The following is a 17,706-nucleotide window of genomic DNA, read 5'->3' as shown; positions in this document are numbered from 1 at the left end:
GGGAGGGACAGTGGGAGGTGGGGAGCTGGGGAGAGATAGCAAGGGGAGAAATGCCAGATGTAGGTGATGGGGAGGAAGGCAGCAAATCACACTGCCACGTGTGTACCTATGCAACAATTTTGCATGTTCTTCACATATACCCCAAAACCTAAAATGCAATAAAATAAATAAATGGGGAAAAAATATATATATATGGTAAAAAAGGAAAGATGGTAATCTTGGTCTAATCCCCAGTAAATAAATGAATAAACATGAATTGGGAATATGATTTTTACAAAAAGGTTAAACATATATGCACACAAATAGGCTTCAGTAATCTTAGAAATGATGTAATTTGAGGATTTAAAAATCTGGAAATCATGATATAGATTGACTATTCATGAATGTCAAAAATATTTATTAATTTAAAAGTAAAGCATAATAGTTACAAAGTGAAAATCAAGGTAAACTAATAAAATATATTTAATAACAACATAAACTTTTATCTCCAGTTCATATACTTTAATCCATGCAAATTTGAAGGGTAAGAACAAAGGCAAATGGTAAGATAAATACTTCTTCATAGAGGAAAATATTTAAAATGTAATTTAATTCTTGACCTTAATTACAAATCTCTAAGAGATTCAAGATTTTATAAATACATTAAATAACTTTTAGTAGAAATAATCAAGATTTATAAATCAAAATGTACAAATTCCAAGCCAAGAGCAGAGGGTAATATATAAAAGCAGTAATGCCTAGCACAATCCTTACAGAAAACACAGAATGCAAGGAAAACATCAAGAAAGTTAAAGCCATAAGATAAAGCATATATTTCTTTTATATGTATGACATTATTATTAATATTCTGAATTCTTTTTATAAAAGATAAATGGTCAGATTAACTTAACACTAAACCCATTTATAATCTGTAGAAAAGAGGTCATGGTGAGCTGGAATGATACCTTGAGACTTGAGGGCCAGCTTTCCTCATGAGTTACTTGCTGAATTCTGAGGTTGTTTGAGAGGATAAAGAGTTTAGCTAAAAACTTCTGCAAAGAAATAAAGAAGTATCCAATAATCCTAAAGTATTTAAGAAAAAAAGGCTGACTAAAAATGCCTAGAAATAAAGCAAGCAAGAGATGAGAGCAATAGAGAACGTTGAGATTCATCCAAGTGTAAATCAAAAGCTTCAGAATGGTAAAGGTTAAAACCAAGAAACAAGAAAATTATGATTGGGAGGAAAAAGAAAACACAGAGAATAACATAAAAGTAATATTTAGTTATCTTCAAAGAGGCTAAAAAGGACACTGGAGTCATAAAACAAGAATATGCTATTATAAAGAGAGAACTAGAGAGAGCTCAAATTGAAATAATAATTTAAAAACTTAAAAGATTTACCTGACATGACATCATTTTGTTGAAATTGTTGATGATATACTGTAACAAAGAGGTCATTAAGTACAAAATATAAGGATAGGAGTTTAGAAATATTGGTAAGTTGAGATCCCGAGATAATAGAGCTGTCCAAACAGAAATTACTCCTGATTATAATAGATTTTTAGAAAAAATCTGTTCATTTAGAATTAATTTCTTTAGTAACAAAACTATTCTGCAGGAAAAAAATTCATATACATAGAAAAGCATGCAACTAGATATAGGCAATGATTAAGTTCAAACAGAAAAAAATAATTAAAAAGGTAAATGACAGAACATTTAATTATAGTACACTATAAGGCTCTGCAGTAAACAACGTTAACATTCTCAAAGAAATGTAACTATTTATCTAAAAATTTAGTATAAACTATATTGGCATGATGAGATAGAAGAATGGTGAAAGTTGTGTTGGTGTAAGAGTTCGTCAGATGCAATGAGTTCTCAAGAGATAATAGAACAAGGATAGTAGGGAAAGCCTATATAGAACTTGAGGATAAGTAGCAGCAGGAGAAGGATTTAATGTATACAAGAGTACTGTCCTTGGGAAATGAGACTCTGAATAAAATAAAATATATTATAAAATTCTATGAGTTCAAATATCACATAGTTTATAGTTTCTGAGATTTGTGTTTGCTTAAAAAGGGCTTTTCTGAAAATATTATAAAAATAATCTCATTTTATTATAATACTCTCCTAGTTTATGACACTGGTAATATACTTGAGCTTCAACAGTCTTTTCTTAACCGTTAGATTTTATTATATGAGTTATTCTTCATTTTTTAAAAATAAATTACATTCTCTTCCTTTAGGACCATTTTTAATTTCTCTTTACGGTCTGACACAAAATAACTTAGAGTGACAGATTTTCTATTTCTCTGTTTCTTTCTCCAGGTTGTCAATGGGGCTACTGAATAGCTTATGTAGGACAAATCTCTTTCCAGCATTACTTGTTTCCATGGACTGGCGCCTCACTGTGATAATTATAGTTCAAACTGGACTAAGCATTATTGTTTTCTAATAGAGTACATTCACTATGAGCTATGCTCCTCTCTTAAATAGACTTTTATAAGGTCTGAATAAGAACATTATTATATTCAATATAGAAATTGTTTTCCTATTTAACCTTTCCAAGCCATGATTGTCAAAAGTAATTATATGGGTCTGGTAGAGTTTTCTTTTGAAAAAAAGTCTCTTTATTGTTTATTAATTTCTTTGATAAATATAGTGAACAAAAGTATTAAGCACATCACAGAAAATTACTTTTTAACAGAACTGTATTCATTGAAAGTAGAAATTTTCATATGCTTCTGCATTAGTTATGTCTATAAAAAACATAAAATTTTGCCTTCACTTAATAGAGACCATATATTTAGAGGTGATTTCAGAAAATAGTACTAGCTTTGCAAAAACATATAATGGGGGAAAAATGGAGTATTTTTCCATTTATTTGTGTCATCTCTGTTTTTTTTTTTTTTTTTTTTTTTTTGGTGTTTTGTCGTTCTCCTCGTGGAGGTCTTTTACCTCCTTAGTTAGATGGATTTCTAGGTAGTTCCTTTTTTCTGTGTTGCTGCTTTAAATGGGATTGCGGTGTTGATCTGATTCTTGGCTAGAAAACTATTGGTGGATAGAAATGCTACTGAACTTTGTACATTGATTTTGTATCCTAAAACTTCACTGAAGTCATTTATTAGTTCTAGAATTCTTTCGCTGAAGTCTTTAGGGTTTTCTAGGTACAGAATTATATCATCGGCAAAGAGAGATAACTTGACTTCATCTTTCCCTATATGAATGTCTTTTCTTTCTTTCTTTTGCCTGATTCCTCTGAGTAGGACTTCCAGCACAATGCTGAATAAAGGTGGTGACAGTAGGTATCCTTGTTTTTTTCCAGTTCTCAAGGAGAATGGCCCGGCTTTGGCCCAGTCCGTATTATGTTGGCTGTGGGTTTGTCATAGGTGGCTCTTATTATTTTGAGGTATATTACTTTGATGCTTCTTTTTCTGCTTCTGTTGAGGTGATCATATGACTTTTTGTTTTGATTCTGTTTATGTGGTGAATCACATTTATTGATTTGCATTTGTTGAACCAACCCCGTATCCCAGGAATAAGGTCTACTTTATTGTGGTAAATTAACTTTTTAATGTGCTGCTAGATTCAGTTTTCTAGTACTTTGTTAAGAATTCATTCTACCAAAAAGACACATGCACCTGTATGTTCATCAAAGCACCATTTCCAATAACAAAGACATGTAACAAACCTAGATGCCCATCAGCAGTGGGTTGGATAAAGAAAAGGTGGCACATATATGCCAAGGAATACTACTCAGCCATATAAAAGAACAAAATCACGTTCCTTGCAGAAATATGGATAGAACTGGAGGCCATTCTCTTTAGTGAATTAATGCAGGAATAGAAAACCAAATACTGCATGCTATCACTTATAGGTGATAGCTAAACATTGAGTATGCATGGACACAAAGATGGAAACAATAGACACTGTGTACTAGTCATGGGGGGTGTGCTGAAAAATTCCCTACTGGGTACTATACTCATTATCTAGGTAATGTGATATCCATACCACAAACTTCAGCATCACACAATATGCCCATATAACAACCCCGTACAAGGACCCCTGAATCCAAAGTAAAAGAAAAATCATATGTGTTATTTAAAAATAAATCATGTTAGCAAGATAAACATGTATTAAAAATAGAAATAATGATTCTCATGCACTCTACTCCAATGGTGTGATGTACCCAAAGTTGAGTCATAGTAAGGAAAGTTGCACAATTACCAAGACAAGAATTATGTGGAGATTATTTCATTTCCCACACCAATAACAGGTGATCTTTTTATCACTAACAACATGGCACGGGTGAGGCAAGGCCAAGGCACTGAAGGCCTTTGCATTTTGGAGGATAATGTGCTGTATATATATATATATGTGTGTGTGTGTGTGTGTGTGTGTGTGTGTGTGTGTGTGTGTGTGTGTGTGTTAATTCTACACTAATCTTTAAAGAATGTGTACCTGTTTCTCTTGNTGTATATATATATATATGTGTGTGTGTGTGTGTGTGTGTGTGTGTGTGTGTGTGTGTGTGTGTGTGTTAATTCTACACTAATCTTTAAAGAATGTGTACCTGTTTCTCTTGGATATGGAGAAACTATTTTCAGTGTTTTGATTTAAATCAATATGAGTCTATACCGAGATCATTGAGGAGATGCCTCATTTGCCTACCATAATAGTTGAACTCTAGAATAGAAAAGAGAACATGATATAATGTGAGAGTATAAAAACCCATTCCTCTTGGGTTCTGAGATTGTCAGAAAAGCAAACCTTTCAGAAAAGCACCCCAATTTCCTTTTTATGTGCTTTTATCTAGAGATTGGTTGCATGCCAGAAACCACAGAAGTCTAATGTTGAGGGATGGCTGTGGGGAGATTTGTTTTTCACTTGCATTTGGGATCTTGAGAGGAATATGCCTCGCCACTTGCCCCATACCCACCTGGGGAACAGCCACAGAAAAGCAGAGAGACATGGTCAGGCAAGAGGAACCCTAATATTTAGCTTCTCCAGACTCTATTTGGTTCTCATACAGAATTGTGACTGAGAAGAGAGCTTGACCTGGGGGCCATCCTGAAGGCTCCACCTGGGTGAATTCCTCAGTCAGTTGGTTGACTGAGGACATGATAGGGATAGAGGAGGGAAGCCATACCAGAGAGGGCTGAGATGGAGCCAGTTCAACAGGAGAAGTGCTAAGCAAAGAGAAGAAAGTTCACATTTCAGCATCAAAACCCAGCTGTACCCAGTGACAAAATGGACTTCACTACTACACAGCCTAGCAAACACTCAGCAGTGCGCACTTGAAGGTCCGCCCTCTTTGTTCCCCAGTGCTGAGTTCCTATTAGTCATACAATTCCCCACATTAGGGGGAGAAACAGGGAAAAAGTGAAGGCTCAGTGAATGACAAAGCCTTTTACAATGAGAGATTAATTTATCGGATAAAAGTGATCTTTATTCAGTAATCAGTTAGTAAGATTTCATTTTTTTTTTAACTAATCAAAGGCCGGTGGGGGAGGGATGAATAAAACCAGTGTGTTATTGACTGAGCTAAGATTTACAAGTTGCCTTCAGTTGAAAATAGCTATGACAAATTATAAGTGTCTTTTTGTTCAAAATAACGTTTTACCTTAAAAACTAAACTTAAATATGTAGCAATAAACTATAATGTATGTAAAAGTTTTAAAGAAATATTCATATAACCACAATTTTCTAATTTCTTTATTCCTACCACTCAAAGGGAAACCACAGCTTTGTTTTGGCCTGATTTCTACCTAGATACTACTTTGCGATGCTGATGCCCTTCCATGATTTTACTGTAGAAATGTCTATCCAGACAAAAGACAAAAGACCTTTCAGTTTCTCAGCGATGCTTACAGCATTGTCTTAGCTTCAATAGCAGGTTATCTGTTACTTTAAAATAAATATTTGCATTATGTGGAGTGCAATTCTTAGTTTGATCTTTCAGTCTCTTTAGAATACAAAACACTGACTCATCTGCTCACTTCTGTTTTATACAAGGAATTAGAAATCATTTATAAAAAATTATATAAGAAATGTATTGTCACATCTCTAGAATGATGTAGAATGATTTATTTTTGTTAATACAGTCTGCCATCCCCAGCACATAGACAAAAAACACATACATAAAAGTTTACCAATTACTTAAACAAACCAGTGCTTTTACTTAAAGGCAATGGTTCTCTTATTAATGACCCAGCAACTTGTATGGTTTTCAACTTACGTTTTCTTGCAGAATTATAACTCTTTAAGATTTTATGTAAAGAGCATTCTAAAAGCTCCTTTTGACTTTCAAAATATTTACACGTTTTAGAATCAGAGTTGATTTTAAATGATATCTAAATATCATTTAAATCCTTTGCCAGAATATGCAGTATCTGTTAGACAAAAATTAGTAGAAGTGAAGAAGCCCATTAATTTGTGTATTAGTGGTCTGTAATTTTCTCATTAATATTTCCAGTTAATTAAAATAATTTGACTGACATTTAGGAAAATATAAAAGAAGAAAAGGATATATAAATGTCCTTATTTAAGGCCCTAATCTTTAATTAAGCATATTTTGTGAAATAATTACCAGTTTTGTAAGTGCCTGAGTTCAGTCTCTAAATTTTCATTTCTTTCTTTCTGTTCATCCAGAGACCTCTGGAGCTTACGAATCTGATTCAGGGAATCATCAAGCTGAAAGCAAAGTGGAAAATGCTTTAGTTAGGCTCATATTTCTATAGTCTATCATGGTGGCTACAGTAAACAACATCTTATCATATACTTAAAACTTGCTAAGAGAATAGATTGTAAGTATTCTCACCACAAAACTATAAGTGAGATAGTGCATATATTAAGTAGCTTGATTAGCTATTCTACAATATACACACATAGCAAAACATCATGTTATATATCATAAATATGTACAACTTTTACTTGTCAGTTTAAAATAAAATTTAAATTAAAAAAACATAATGACTCATTATATACGGGACATAGTTTTCTATCTCCATTTTAATAAGAAATGCCCTTAATGAAAAAAAAAGTTGAAATAAAATAACCCTTTAAAAACAAGGTATATTTTTGTGTGACAGTAACTTATCAGTAGTGTATGTGTGAGTTTCTTTCATATATGTGCATGAATAAATAAAAATATCCATTTATTTAATAATAGAGTCAATGTACATATCTGATAAAACAAACCTCAAAATGAGCTCTGAAATATTTGACAACATCTTTTCTATGTAGCCACTCTTCCCTATTTCCACCCTTGCCTCCTCTAGCTGTAAGTCACGAAGTATAATTTGTTTTTTGTTCCCATGGCTTTGAAAAACATACACATGTGTGTATACAGTCACACACACACACACACACACACACACACAAACATATATATATGCTAAGTACACATATATATGTGAAATACATTTTATTATTGAAAATACATTATTTTCTTTTAATTGCTTTAATTAAAATGTATATCATGCTGTATGTAATACTCTTCCTTTTTAAATCCAATTGCTAAGACTCATCTGCAGTAGTGATATCTCATCTGTGCTCTATTTATTCTCTCTGTTTTGTATTATAGGACTGCATTAATATGCCATAACATATACATCTACCCTCCTTTCCATGAGTATTTACATTGTCTCCAGCCTGGTGATGCTCTGAGCATTCATGTATACTGGGGTCTCTTAGTATTCATGAGATTTGTTCGAAGACCTTCTGCAGATTTCAAAATCCACATATGCTCAAGTCCCTAATATAAAATGGGATAGTATTTGCTGATAACCTACGCTCATCTTCCTCTATATTTTAAATTATCTCTAGATTACTTATAATATTTAATACAACATATAATATATATAAATACTATATAACTAGTTGTTACATTGTATTGTTTAGGGAATAATGACAGAAATCTGTATATGTTCAATACAGATGCAATTTTTAAAAATATTTTTGATTTGTGGTTAGTTGGTTGATTCCACAATGGATATGGAGGGCCAACTGTATAGATACATAGTAATGCACCACATAATGACTTTCTGGTTAATAATGGATGCATATAAGGTAGTGGTCCCATAAGATTGTAATGGAGCTATATAATGGAGTAGGCTATACCATCTATACCATATAACTCTATGACATTCACACAAAGACAAAATTACCTAATGATTCATTTTTCAGATTATATTCCTGTTGTTGACCCACACACACACACATGCATGCACACACATATAAATAACAGATGATAGATAGATGTAGATGTGATTCATCTGTGAAAAATTTTCTCTAGAGACATGCCTAGGAGTAGAATCACCAGATAACACTTTTTGTAATACTAAATTTCACAAGATAATACCAAAATACCTCCCAAAATTGTTTACTAATTTAATTCAATAAAACAGTTAGAAAGGATCTAGTTTAATCACATTTTCATTAACACTTGATGTGACATTTGAAATCCCTGATCAACAATTATGTATAACATCTATTTATATTTTTATTAGATTAATATTTTATTTTGTGTGTTTATTCAGGCCTCTTGCTCATTATTCTATTTTGACATTTGTCCATTTCTTTTTTTCTACATATATTAATGTTATAATGTTAATACTATTCCTTTGTCAGTGATAAGTGTCCCAAGTATTTTTGCCAGGTTTACATTTTTTTTTAATTTAAGAGATCTTTGGTTTAATCACAGTTATTTTTATTAAATTATGAAATCTATCGATACTTTCTCTTACAGTTGGGACTTGTACTCCAACTTTAGAAAAATGTTATTCTGTATTTTCACTATTTGTTCATGTTTTACATTTATTTATATTTTTGATCAAGTTGGAGTTAATTTTACACATGACATGAGGTAGAAATTCAATTTTATTTTTTTTCATATACAAACACATTTTGAAAGGTACGTAAGTACAAATATTGAATAGACTTTTCTCAATTGATCTGATATATCAAATCTGTCATATGTCAAAATTCCGTATATTTGATGTACAAAGTTTCTTTCATAAAGTCTGATAGCAGGCCCTTTTTTGGATAATTTATTTGGTCCTGCACATTGTCTGAATTACTGTAGTTTTTTGACATACAATAGTATAAGCCCCCTTTTCCCAGTCATTTTTCATCAGAAATACCTTGACTATCCTTGAAATTTATATCCTTTATAAATTTCAAAAACAGCATAGCAAATCTCATGAAGAACTATATTTATATTTAACCTGGACATTCATCAATTCTATGGGATAATTTAAGTATATTTGACATTATTTCAATATTTAATGTTTTTGCCCAATATCCAGAGTATTTTAAATTTTACTTAGGTCATCCTTAAAGTTTCTCAACTCAACATTATAATTTTCTCAGAAGCTTTGGAAAGTGTCTTCTTAGGAGTTTAAATTTTATTAAATTTAGTTTTATGAGTTTTATATCTTATGGTATTAAAAGTAACATTTTAAAATTATTTTTCCAAAAAATGAAATAAAATATTTTATAAGTTTTGTTGTATGTGTATAGTAAGTAAATTGTCTTATTAGGCCAGGAAAATGGGCTCACATCTGTAGTCTCACCACTTTGAGAAGCTGAGGCAGAAGGATGACTTGAGGCCAGAATTTCAAGACCAGCCTAGACAATGTAGTGAGACCCCATTTTTTAAAAGAAAAATTAAAAATAGCCAGGCCTGGTGGCACTTGCCTGTAGTCTCAGCTACTGGGTAGGCTGAGGCATGAAAATGGCTTGGACCCAGCAGTTCAGCATTATGGTGAGCTATGATTGTAGCACTGTATACCAGCCTTGCAGAGCAAGACCCTGTCTCTAAAATAAGTAAATAAATAGTCTCATTATCTGAACATTTATTTTACTAAAACATAACATCCAGCCAAACATTCCTTGGTTTTCTAAAAATTAGTCTTTCTTTTCCTGATTGAAATAAGGTAATTACTTTAAAATAAGCTCAATTTTATTTTGAAATATATCTTTAAGCTTTGAAATCAATTAGAGTTCATACTACAGTTTTCCCACGTGTGTCTTACAGCAAGTTTCATATCCACAGACAGTCTAATATTCTTGATCTTTAAAATGGTTGTACTTATAGACTTGTTATGAAGATGAAAATAGATAATACTTACAGATTGCATTATGTGGTACTAGATGTGAAGTATTTAGCATATGTTACCTAACCTAAACTTGTTTTATTAGAAGGACAGTGAAAATTAATGTGAAATGTAATCACGGGTACTGCTATTATAAGTAATTCTTGCCTATACAGTGAAGGCACTATCATGACTAGGAAAGTTAACACTATGAGCACTTAATATCTAAAGTGTAGAAGTCATCTTAGAAGCAGAATATCTCACAAGGCAAAAATAGAGCAACACTTAATCTAAGGTGATGACTAAAATGAAGCTGAAATGATAGATTCAGAAGGTTTCAGAACTTTTCAACAAGGGTGATAAGCAGGAGTATCTCATCTTATTGAAGTGCTATTTTGTCCTATATAGTAACAAAATGAAATTATCTGCAAACATTGTGAGTTGAATTAGCATGAATCTGTCTGTAATTTGCTCCTTCATCTCTTGGCTCATAGACAATATCAAGGTTTTAGAGATGCAAATTTAAGGCCAGGCGAAGTGGCTCACACTTATAATCTCAACATTTTGGGAGGCCAAGGTTGGCAGGTCACTTAAGGTCAGGAGTTTGAGACCAGCCTAGCCAACATAGTGAAACCCCATCTCTACTAAAAATACAAAAATTAGCCGGGCATGGTGGCAGGCACCTTAATCCCAGCTACTCTTGAAGCTGAGGCAGGAGAATCACCTGAACCCGGGAGGTGGAGGTTGCAGTGAGCAGAGATTGAGCCACTACACTCCAGCCTGGGCGACAGAGTGAGACTCTCTAAGAAAAAAAAAAAAAAAAAAGAAAACAGAAAAGAAAGAAATGCAATGCAGTGCAAATTTAAGCAATGGACCCTGACATGCTCTGAAAATGCTGAGAGTTCCTGGCTTTGAACTGCTCTTTTTAGGAAAAAAAATCAACAACAAAAAGTATCTTCCTCAAGTACTATTGATTGTGTTTTTTCAAATATGTTAAGAAGTGTTTTAGTTGCTGAGTGGCCAAGTTGTTTTCTTCTTAGCCTTACTGGGGTTTCCATGGGGTAGGTTTGTGTGGTTTTAATCTCTTCCCTTTCTCACAGTAATTTTCTTCAACTTTATTGTTCCAACTGAATATTTTACAATTTTAAGGAAACTTCTACACGTGTGCAGCTTCAAGACAAAATATCTTGCTTTTCCCTTGAAGTAGATTGCTGACCCTCAGCACTATAGAATAATTTTAGTATGTATTCAAATTGCAAGAAAAATCAATCCTCTATATATGAAGCCAAAGCACTGCTAAAGATGAACCAGATCCCAACTGACTGATCTCTGTACTAGCATTATTAAAATGAAATCAATTTAAATGTTAGAAAGCTTTAAGTGGTTACTCTTTCCAAGGGATGCGGGGGAGGGAAGATTTTTTTTTAGTACCCTCATGGAGAAATGTTATTCTGTAAACTCTTCTTATCAATTATTTATGCTAACAGAATGAACATTTTGTTAATGTATATCATAATGAACTCCCAAATAGTACTTAGTCTTATTTCTGAATTTCAAACATTTAGACATTTTCAGTCATACCTACATTTTGTTGAGATCTACAATACCCAATTCGTAGAGATAGCACAAGTTTACTTTCTTACTAATTTTTCCCTTATCAAACTCCCATATCTTTGTTGATTTCACTTTTCTGAGTTTCCATTTTCTATACATAAACTTCCAATTAGAAATGTTTACAGATATTTTACATTCCTCCAGTTCTAGTTTTTTTCTGCCTTTGTTAATATAACATGTATTCGTTAATGTATTATGTTCCTAGTACATTTTAATCTTTATATTTTACCTGAAGTTAGTTATTCAAATCAGTTGACAAGTAATGTTGTACATTTTATTTTATTAATTTTACAATAGTGTTTACTAGAGTACAATTATATCCAATGATTACTTAAAAGTTCTTATAAAATTTCATTAACCTAGGTATAAAAACTAATTTTGGTCTCTTTGGAAATTGTCTTGCATATTTCCAATATTCGCGGAGAAAACAGAATGTTCAACATTCATGCCTCATTAAAAATTTATTTTTAGATTTTCATTCTGCTATATAGGTTCAAGATTAAAAATATAATAATGTAAGAGGCTAATAATAATGTTTGACTAATATTATTCTGGGACCTCATGTTATTTTACATTTTCATCTTCTTACCTGAATGCCTACTTGGAAAAAAACACTTATTTGTCATCATAGTGCCAGTACTTAGGACAGTTAAAATGAGTCCTCAGTGTAATTTCTGTTTTTTTTTAAATTATTTTAAGAATGTGTATTTGTGAACAGCCTAATAATTATTTAATAAAGAACATATTTTAATACATTTAAAACTATAATTTTGGGAGTATTTTATCACAAGATAATAATTAATATGTTAGTAAGTATATTACATGTTTTATTCATTAGAAAAATTTTGTTTGTTTGGATTCATTTTATCATAATCATTATATTTTGTTGTCGTTTGTCATGTTTTAATATAGTAAATGTTTCATGAATAATTTACTATTAATAAGTGTTTTAGGCACTGAATTGTGTTCCCTCCAACCCAAATACATATATTGAAGCATTAAATCCCAATGTGACTGTATCTGGGAATAAAAAGGTAATTAAGACCAAACGAAGTTGTAAGAGTGGGGTCCTAATCCAGTAGGACTGGTCTTAATATAGGAAGAAAAAGAGATTTCAGAGTGCACACACAACAAGAAAAGGTGATGCAAGTTCACAGCAAGAAGGCACCATCTGAAACCGAGAAGAGGGGCCTCATGAGAAACCAGCCTGGCTGGTACTTTGAGATCTTGAACTTACAGCATCCAAAAATGTGAAAAAAATAAATTGAAAAATATCAATTTGTGATATTTCGTTATGGCAGCCCAAGCTTCCTGATGTAATATACACAAAGTAAAACAGAAAAAAACCATGTAGAGAGATTCATTGGCACTTAAGAGATCCCAAACATGGTTCCCAACTGTTACCGTTCCTTTGATTTGTATATGTAAAAGATCATGAAGTCACATGAGCTTCAGTTTCCTAATTTTAAAAAGGAAATAATAATTTTAAACTATCTCACAAAGCTGAGATAAATAACAATTAAAATCTTAAGGAAGGTCTCTATAAATACCAAAACACAGAAATAATGGTCCTCAGCATAGCTGTCTTCCTTCAATCAGTCTTTCTCAGAGTTATTCATTGCAAATATTTCATATTGCCTTCTCTAGAGGGAAAATACTTATTGAGTTTGGCAAATGTACAGGGTTTTTCAGGAGAACTATTACATGCACTTGTCATTTTAGAAGACAATAAATATTGAGAGCATACAAGCCTTTGGCACAGTTTTCAATGCTTTCAAGGTCTTCACTCATTTAATTTGCACAACAGTCCAGTGATTAAGAACCAAAGTTACTGTGGCAAAATGAGAATATTGTGTTAATTAATTGTTTTTGAAGCAATGTTCATTAGAAGTTGAATCATGGTTCATTAGGGTTTGAAACAGACAGTTAGATCCCACAACCTCAAACTCTTCACCTCCATCCTACAGCCAGTAGGATATCTTGCTTTATGACAGGTAGAAAAATTTCCATTCAATTATAGAGATAGATTTTTACCAGTAAATCATTTTTTCAATGTAGTGTTGGTAATATATATTTTTGCTTTGGTTTTGTCATTTTTTTTAACTGACCACATAATAAACGCAATAGCTGGGAATGTTTTCAAAAAATTACTTTCATGGACCCCTTACCAGACATTCTGAACTGAAATCTCAGGGGCAATACCTACGCAATTTATTTCCACTTCCTTCAGATGATGCTGTGCTTATAAAATCTGAAAACAACTGGGATGTAGTATGGAATTTTTTGAGATAAGAGTCTCGCTTCATCGCCAGATGCCAGGCTGTAGTGCAGTGGCGTAATCTCGGCTCACTGCAACCTCCACTCCCCGGGTTCAAGCAGTTCTCCTGCCTCAGCCTCCGAGTAACTGGGACTACTGGCGCGCACCACCATGCCCCGCTAATTTTTGTATTTTTAGTAGAGACAGGGTTTACCATGTTGGTCAGGATGGTCTCGATCTCTGGACCTTGTGATCCACCCGCCTCGGCCTCGCAAAGTGCTGGGATTACAGGCGTGAGCCACTGCGGCCGGCCATTATGGAACTTTTAAGAAAACCCTTTAAGGCTTAATTAGGGATAGAAACAGCATTTCCATATAGTTGCCACACATATATTATTCTCAAGCTATGCTTTTCAAATCTCTTTCAAAAGTTTATTTTCATAAATAGTACTTGTCATATTTCTTTTAAGAATAAACTCCTTACACTCAAACCCCTGAAAATAATTCAATAAATCTGTGGTCCAGTGCCTAAGAGGGTGGATATAATTACAGTAATCTAGAGTGACAGAAATGGTTATAATTACACATGTCTTAGGTGATTTTAGGATTCAGGGTACCGACGTACGGGGTACTGAGTATAGAGGTAATATAGTTTCTTTTTAAAGATCACCATGATTTTGTTAGAGAAAAGTAGAACAGGTAAAGCTGTTAGGAGATGGATTCTGGGACTACAGTGAGACAAGTGGTAGCCATGTAGATAAGACCAAATGAGCAAGTTTGAGGAAATATTGTTGCCAAATCTTCTCCAATTGTGATTTCATATTAGTGACAGCTTTGAGGCAGGAGGCAGGCTGATTTAGCCATTAGAAATTCTAAGTTACTCCTTAAATTTTGCTTTCTTTAAAGTTTTTCATCTGCTAGTTTTGTTTGGTGCAAATTCATTCCTGTATTGTAAATCTGAGTATTTAATATGTAATTCAATAATGTATTTTAATATTATTCTGTGATTTTTCTGATTACGTGATTTTTGAAAAAGAGAACTTCACAACTTTTTCCATGCTGCTCCTCCTTCTTTCCACCATTATTTTCTTCCTTCCTTCTTTTCAAATCTGGTTAGACAATGTCGTATACCAAATGACTGATGGTAATTAATACAACTATGAATAAGACAGAGGCCCTTGCTGCCTTAGTTCTGACATTCAAACTGGGGTAGTAGGAAGGAGAGAGGAAAACAACAACAACAACAAAAAGCCCAAAACTCAATGGGGTACTTTGTGATAAACTCCAAAGAAAAAATAAACACAATGATGTAACAGGAACCGGCCATGGTTTGGGAAGGGCTGAATAGCAGCACAACTAGAATAATTAGTGAAACAAGAGCAAACCAATCCCAAAGCTAGCAAAACACAAGAAACAACCAAAATCAGAGCAATTGAGACATGAAAAACTATACAAGAGGTCAATGAATCCAGGAGTTGGTTATTTGAAAAAAAATCACAGATAGACTGACAGCTAGAGTACAAAATAAAAAAAAAGAGAGCGAAGTAAGGATACGTAAGCTGAAATTCTAGTGGTCAGGCTCCAGGCATGTAACAACCTGGGGGCATAGAAAGGACTTAGGGTTTTGTTTGAAGTTGAATGGAAGGGCTTTAGGCATTAAACAAGCCAATAATTTATAGGGGTCTCTAAGGGAAGCAGAAAGATGAAATAGTAAACTTTTGTAAAAATATAGGAAAAGATCATGGGGGCAGTAATCTAGAGTGATAGAAATGTTTACACCATACAGCAGGCAAACCTGTATCCAACAAGCATAGGTCATGTTAACCATATGTCCAAGATATACTAGCAGAGTAACTATAAGAGGAACTGGTAAAAATTATAAATAATAATATGTCAGCATAAAGCTGATAAAGAATTATGAAAAACAGGGCATCTGAGTAAGCTCAACGTAGCTAATGCAAATTGAGTATCTGCTGACTGAATACTAAAAGTAGGATGATATATGGTGAGTGCTGCTTGGATTCTGTAATAATAGAGATAAAATACACTTCAACTTTCTGACTGCTTACCTGCATGCATTAAAGGCATTTGTTTTGCTCAATAATAAAACAGCCAATTCCACATTTATGAATTTGTATACTCCTCTGAGCCTTGATTTCTTTTTATTCTAACACTTCAGTCTACTTCTCTTGCTGATAGCAACAGTAATGGCAGGAACTGTTCACGCATTTCCTTTTCCTGTCCCTTTTGCAGCCCAACTTGGAGCTTTCTCCCTGTGGACCTTCAAACACCTCTTACCTCACCTAGGTTTAAAGAATTAGTTTCTAAATGGTAGAGAGCTACGGATACTGATACCACTTATTTTTAATTTACTTTAACCTCTCAGAAACAGATTTTTTAAGTGTAATAACATAGCAACCAATCTTAAAAAACACAGAGACTAATTTTCTCACATTCATCTAAGTAAAAATAAGACAATTTCAATATCCACAAACCTTTGATATATTTTAAGCCCTGCTGATCAAACATACTTCTACTACAGAGTGATAAAACCAATAGATATGATTGCAGGTAGAACGCATATTACTAAAGTAATCAACTGATTCAAGAATCACCATCAAATCTCTAGAGGACAGTTAATGAGAAATCTCGATAACACTATTGCTTGATCTTGTTATTGACTAAACTGACACTTTAATACCATCAGTTGATCAAAACCGTGGTCACAGAGTCAAATTTAACTCTGAGAATGCCATCACACTTTAAAAAAAAACCTGCATCTATTATAAATAGACGTAATTTGTTTAATGTGCCTTAAGGATTCAAAAATAAAAATATAAGAAATACATATTATATATAACTTTGATTCATGAACTTTCATATAAAAGTAACATGTTGGTTTAATAGCAATAGGGAAATGGATAATGCACCAGATACACCTAAAAGGATGAATGATAAAATATTAAGGATAAACTTTCATAAGATTTTGCAGTTGAAAAATAAACTTCAATGTACATATATAATTTCTCATTTAATAGATAAGTTCATTTTATGGTCAGTTATATCAGCATACTTTATAAGTCTGTCCCATACCCCATAAAAGTTCTAAGATTTACCTTACAGAATAAATGAAGAAAAGAAAATTTAGTCTAAGCAATATAATTTAATGCAAAAGTAAAGTGTGGCTCATTCAGGATTTGAAGGAAATATTTAATACAATTTTAGAATTAGACAGTAGGAAAAATCCTTACTATTACATTAACTATCATATAGTGATGATTCATTGCTATATTTTCCTCTACTAATTGTGCAAAAAGTGAATTCTCAAAGATTCATTTCTACTGCTAACAATGCTTCAAAATAGAGACTAGAAGTAAGGAACAGCAAAAATAAGTTAATTAAAAATTCCATAACTAAATTTCAATTAAATAAGATTGAAGAGCAAGTATATAATCATGCATTTTATGGCCAGTTGAGACATTACAGCACATCAAAATATTGAAGAGTATATAAGAAACTTTAGATAATGTAACCAAACCCACACATATAATTAATGAGTACAATCATCTAATCAAAATGTCAACCCATCTAAAACATCAATATAATAATATCTAATGGTCCAATAGTGATAGAAAATATTCAGAGATGCAGAAAGCTTAGAATAAACAATAGATGTCCATTTTAGTATGGAACCTATGATAGCAAAATAACAGAAACAATGCACACATGCCTCAAATTAGTGAAATAATTAAAATAGTTA

The 17,706-nt window shown here is 32.7% G+C and overlaps 1 protein-coding gene across 5 annotated transcripts in view; it reads right to left on the bottom strand.

Annotated features, from left to right (window-relative positions):
- Nucleotides 1-17,706, bottom strand: part of CCDC102B (coiled-coil domain containing 102B) — a 388,839-nt gene that overhangs the window by 28,474 nt on the left and 342,659 nt on the right. For 4 of the 5 annotated variants that reach the window (XM_037738121.1, XM_037738122.1, XM_037738123.1 and 1 more), the window contains exon 9: nucleotides 6,565-6,672. In XM_037738121.1, coding sequence (XP_037594049.1) covers nucleotides 6,565-6,672 — 108 coding nt within the window. Of the gene's footprint in view, nucleotides 1-6,564; nucleotides 6,673-17,706 lie in introns of those variants that run through there. The other variant, XM_037738124.1, reaches the window with a different exon arrangement.

The sequence above is a fragment of the Cebus imitator genome, unplaced genomic scaffold (genome assembly GCF_001604975.1).
Source record: "Cebus imitator isolate Cc_AM_T3 unplaced genomic scaffold, Cebus_imitator-1.0 Scaffold49, whole genome shotgun sequence".
Taxonomy (NCBI): domain Eukaryota; kingdom Metazoa; phylum Chordata; class Mammalia; order Primates; family Cebidae; genus Cebus; species Cebus imitator.
This window is presented reverse-complemented; position numbering and strand designations above follow the sequence as displayed.